The following is a 6,173-nucleotide window of genomic DNA, read 5'->3' on the forward strand; positions in this document are numbered from 1 at the left end:
TTAGAAGAAATTTTACACTCAGGGATTATTAAATGCATGCCTGTTAATTTGTTAATTGATTAAAGCATGTGCAACTAGGGAGGTTAAATGTGTTAGCATGGTCAGATTTACTTGTATTTTGATAGTGGACACGATGAGTGAAATAAGAGGATTAAACTGAGAAATTACTGGGAAAAGTGGGAGAAGAAAAAGTAATCTTTGAGACCTATAAAATCATAACTATTTGGCATTTTATTAAATAATACTTATTAATGATATGAACAGAACATTTGGGGAAATCAAATTTTCATTAAAAATTCATAATGCATACTTGAGTTTCTTTTAAATAAAAAAAAAATTACATCAGATTCTGAAACTCCAAGTGGCAAAGAGGGACAGAAAAATGTAATGCAGATATCATTTGAAAGAACTAACATCTTTATATAACTGAAAGAAAAAAGAAAATCTGATTGAAACTGTCAAATACAAACACTGATTCTCATCCACATAACAATAGCAAAGGTCCATACATGTACAAAATATTTTTATTATGTTTTGATAGTGTAATAAGTCCAACCTATATGTCCAAGAAGCTAATCCTGTGAGCACTGAGAATTTGTAACAGTCTTTTTATTCTACTTTTTAAATTACATTGTCTTGGAAGGCAGAGATTAAGGCACTATCTATGGTAATAAGTGTCTCAGATCTACGATCCTCACTGTAATCAGCCTCATTCACCACTGCTCATAGGACAGCTAGTGATCAACAAGTATTTTTTGATCCCCCAAAATATCTGAGTAAACTAGTCCATTGTGTATACTATTTTGTTCAGTGTCTAGTATTTATAGATATATCTCCATCTATACCTCTATCTCTGTCTCTATTTCTGCCTCTATCTTCTTCTGTTTATGGCTGTGTCTATATCTATATATTTATATCTAATTCTACTGATGTCCATATGTTTATGCACATATATACATACATCTTTATACATAATGATTGTTATAAGGTTTAAAGAAATCAAGCCATGAGATCAATTTTTATGCTTTCAATGTTGATACAACTGAATTTGTGCTAATACCAATAAATATATATTATTGAAGTATACAATATTTTAACACTATGTATATACTATTATAAAATTTAGCTTTATTATAATCATAACAAAATGCAATTTATCTTCTAAAAATAATAAGTAAATAAAATGTCATAATAATGTAAAATTTCCTGTAAAGTTGACACTTACTAATAAAATTTTATATTTCTGAGAATTAGGAGTTTTAGAGACACTGCTACCACATACCACAGTTGTGTGTGTTTTTTTTTTTTCCTTCCTTCTGATAATTCCTAAGACATTTCTTCTAAATAAATGGAGGAGAGCATTTGGAAGAAAGCAAAGTGCTGTGATAGATTATTTTTTTTTCATTTTTAAAATCTTGCTTGAGAAAGGAAAAGGAATTAAGATACAAAGCTGGTTTATTCTAAGCTGCATTTCAACAGATAAATTGCAGCATCTTTGGTGGACTCATTCCTGCCTTTGGCCTAGCTCAATCAATGTCTTCTAGTCTAACAAAGACAATCATTTTTTTTTTTGGTTTTATATAAATCTTATTTTGTCTTTTAAACCATAAAACAAATCCTAATAATTTTTGCTTTCTGACAATTTTCAAACTTTCATTCTATTGTTTATTAATTTTATTGCATAGCAAATATAAAATTACTACCAAAATTTTGGTTTTGTATGTAATTAATAAATATAATAATTTTCATTGCATGTGTTATGAAAGGCTGCTATAACATCTAAAAGGTTGTACTATCATCCCCATGTCATTTAGTTTGATTTATACTACTACTTTTGTGTGTGTGTGTGTGTGTGGTACACGGGCCTCTCACTGTTGTGGCCTCTCCCGTTGCGGAGCAACAGGCTCCAGACGCGCAGGCTCAGCAGCCATGGCTCACGGGCCCAGCCGCTCCGCGGCATGTGTGATCCTCCCGGACCGGGGCACGAACCTGTGTCCCCTGCATCGGCAGGAGGACTCTCAACCACTGTGCCACCAGGGAAGCCCTATACTACTACTTCTTGCATGTTTTTATTTATATTTTGTGCTGAGTAGAACTTAATGTTATATAATATGATTTATATGAATAATAATCTTGTTTTTTCAACAATGATATCTGTGAGTCATCACTTTGATATTAGTAATACAAGTACTTACACCTTGTAATTGTAAATAATGTAATTAGTAACATTCACAAAATCATTGTAAGCCTTTGTTTATTGCAAGAATGGCAATATAATTCCAATTCACTTTCATGGTACCTGTTGTAGTGTATTATACAACCATATTATTAAATATAGGTTTTAATAGGAAAATATGCTTATGTTCACATACTCATTGTTAGCATAGGCTAGTTTTTTTTTTTATATTTAGCTGCAGTACTTTATTTAAGTAAGCATTATTTTGTTCTTTTCATAACCTGTTATTCTCTAGTCTCACATGTTGCACTGTGGTTTTACCATTAAGAGATGTTTATGTTTTTAATATATGCTATCACATGATTAAACAATCAAAAGAGAGACAAATAAAGGAGACTAAGAAATGTTATTACTCTATATCTCTAAGTCTTTACTAATAATTAAAATATTCAATAAAATTTCAATTTATTTCCTCCTATACTTTCTGGTGCAAATTGACTACTGGCACATTAAATAATTTAAACTCTGAGAACACATAACATGTTTATCATAAAGAACGGGGTAAAGTTTTATACCAAGGACAACTAAATATCTGAATTTAGATCAATTAACTTATTGTAATAATCTTTAATATTTGATTAAGGAAGGAGGTTTTGTTTGGAGTTGCAAAAGAGAAGGATGGGAGTGGGAAGAGAGAAAAACCTGAAAGACAATTGATACTATAGTGTTCCAAGTTTATCAAATGCTCCAGAATATCAAAATCTACTGACAAATTTGGGAAAATATTCTAAACTTAAAAAAAAAAAATTAATTAAAAAAAGGTAAAAAATAATTTCCTTCTTTTTGCATTCTTAATTCAATTTTGAAGTATCAAAATTCCTTGACTGATTTCTAAAATATATAAGGTTATGCTATATAATATGGGTGCAATCAAATTATTGATATAAAGAGCTATTTATTTGCCATATATTTGCCATAATTGGATATCAACCAAATTTTCAAAATAATTGGCCAGTCAAGGACTTCTTAAAGGATGGTCATGCAAAAATTGTTAATAGTTTCTCTGAATGTAATTTTCCTGTCTTTTAAAAAGTTTCATTAGAATATATATTTCTATATAAAAATAGACTGTTAAAATGGTGTGGAAAGAGCCATCTAGAAAATATGATCTAGAACAAGTGCCACCAAAATGTATTTAGTTCAATTAAAACAACTGAGCCTTTATACCAAACCTAAAGAGCTTGTTTTGTTGTAGGCTAAGTGAAGTGGGGAACTGAGGAAGTCTGTTTATAAATAGACTATACCACTGTCTTTCAGGGATCCTTCAGATACCCAGTAGGCACTACAAGGATGTGTATACATAGAAGACACTATATTAGGTATGAGAAACAGATCTGTAACTGTCCTCAATCAGGAAGAACATCCACAAACTTTCATTGTGTGAACAATTTGAACATTTAATATTAGAGAGATATCTTGAGTCTTCTTTGAAAGTTCAATCTGTTCTTAGGTTAACATCTACCCAATTATAATTTTTCCAATGTTTGAAACAGTTTAGTTTTGATAAGAATGAGCAGATTTTGGCATGAAAGCATTAAAATGAAGACAGCATACAATTTAAGTATATATTATTAATTGTTACCAAGAAATAAATCAAAGCACAAACTAAATTTATAACTAAGATATCATTTGCTAAGACATTATTAGCTTATATATTATTATTATTATATTATATTATTAGCTTATATTCTAAAAACTGAAATGTGGAGTAGATCCCAAATATCTTCTTACAATTAAAGAAGCAGGACATTAAAAACGAACAACAACAACAGGTCTAGGAGAATAAAACAGAACTTTGCAAATCCAATTAGAAATTTAATTTGCTTCCAAAAGGTCACGTTATTTCAAATACACAGAGAATTCTAAACATGTCATTTAAAGTAAAAGTCACTCTTTAAAAGCTCGCTCATGCTTATCCTTAAACAAAGTAACTATTTATATAAGTGAAATGTAATATTTATCATAGATATGAGATAGCTTATATTATGGAAGCATTACACAGCCTAGTGACAGTAACTCCTAATTGAGTTTATTATCATGCAATATCTTCATAAAAGTTTGGAAGAGATAACTTTAATTTTTAATTACAAATAGAAATCATAAATAATGAAATAATTTTGCTCACATTTCAGTTTACTTTTAATCATTCATATATTTTATACTCAATGCTTAATCCTCTGGTTAAACAAGAACTGATATCAAAATAAAGGTAGAGTTACAAAATCATAGGATGAGCAGAAAGTCTATATTTGCTTATTATTTCCATAATAATAAAATAATAGCAATTGTAAAATATTTTGCTATAAACACACATATTAAAAGAAGGAGAACAAACAGGGCAAATGGGACAAAAGTTTGTAAATCAAATTGGGAAATAGCTTTTTCCTTTTAGAAAAAAGAAACTTAGACTTTTCCTTTGCCAATTGATATTGTTAAAGTTTCAGATGGCAAAATGTTAAGTACCCTGTAGAACCAGACAATAACTATTCATTTCAAACCACTTTAGAAAAAGAAAAAACTAGAGAGTAATACTGGTCAAAAAACACTTCTGTTACTCTTTTAAGGAAAAATTCACCAAACAGTGCATTTAAGGGTAAAACACAGCATAAAGTGTTTTCCCTTTGAGGGTGCATTAGGAACATATATTACAGTGATTCTACAAGTGCTACGGTCCTTTATACAAAGTTGAATAAATTCATTATTTCCTTAGCAGTTAAATGGCCACAGTCTGCGTTCTCTGAATAATCAATCGGAAGATTGATGCATGTGGCTGCTCCCTTACTTTATCTGTCCCATTTGCAATGACTGTCTCCCACAGAGCACCAAAGGGGCCACAGCAAACACGTGAAGGGATCACGTTCCTCCCACAGAACAAGCTTCACAGTAACTTGCATCTCTAACAGGAAGATGTAAATTCAGAGCAACTTACCCGACTCACTGCAACGAAGATGATAAAGTTTGCAAGGAATGGAAATCATATAATACTTCAGGGAAATGCAGGTAAGCAGCTTCTGCTCCAGCCTGTAAGTTGGACTGCACTGACATTACAATCAACTGTTACTGACAAAGCTCGCGAGAGTTGGCAGCGGCAACTTGATCTAGAGGCAGCCAATCTTTACTTTCTGACATCTGTTCAGAGGCTAATTGTATGAATGCAATAGTGATTCATTTACAGAGGTATTACCGGAGTCATGCTTTACGATTGCAGGCGCTCATCTAACAATGAAGAAAAAAAAGACACAGAGCTTCATTAACAGACGCTGAAATTGAACAGCAAATACACAGGTTGTTTTTGTTTGTTTTCTTAAACACTACCAGAACTTTTAAGATTCTTTTTCTCCTTTAAGGAATATACATTTTTCTTATGCTTGTTTTGATTTAAAGATATACATGTTGCTTTAAAGAAATGCTGTTATTGAAATCTTTGTACCTTCAATCCGTGGCAATCATGGAGCTATAAAGTACTGTAAAAGATTAAATAGGAAACTAATTACTCTGTAGATAAAGCTATGAAAATCAAAAGACTAGTTATATAAATGAATTAATGTCTCTGATATGTACATCCTTCCAGCTCCCACACCCCCAACACTCATTTGAGTCATGCAGATCTCAGCGTTCGTAATTTCCTAATCGGGGACCCTGCAAGCAGTCAAGTGTAATGAGAAGCCCCAGATTTTCTGGTTGAGACAAGGAAAATAAAATGCAATAAACAATCAGCACTAAACTTTATAGAAAAACACATTGTCAGCTGAAAGGATGTATTTGTCTTTCAACCTTATCTACTTTGACTTAGGTATTTGGGAAAATGAAAAGACAAAATACAAAAAAAACTTATAAACTGCTTAATGCCTGACTTCTCAATGCAGTTATATTCTTTATCTCCCTCAAATGATCACTTTCACTTTTAAATCTCTCATTTTGGGGCCTTACTATGGAC

General features: G+C 31.3%; 1 protein-coding gene across 1 annotated transcript in view; it reads right to left on the reverse strand.

Moving 5' to 3' along the window:
- The window catches only part of BCHE (butyrylcholinesterase), an 85,323-nt gene extending 80,022 nt beyond the window's left edge, over window positions 1-5,301 (reverse strand). The window contains exon 1 of the mRNA XM_032629341.1: window positions 5,166-5,301. Within this exon, the coding sequence (XP_032485232.1) occupies window positions 5,166-5,214 (49 nt within the window). The 5' untranslated portion in view covers window positions 5,215-5,301. The remainder of the gene's footprint in view (window positions 1-5,165) is intronic.
- Window positions 5,302-6,173: the final 872 nt, after the last annotated feature.

This window comes from Phocoena sinus, chromosome 4 (assembly GCF_008692025.1).
Source record: "Phocoena sinus isolate mPhoSin1 chromosome 4, mPhoSin1.pri, whole genome shotgun sequence".
Lineage (NCBI taxonomy): Eukaryota > Metazoa > Chordata > Mammalia > Artiodactyla > Phocoenidae > Phocoena > Phocoena sinus.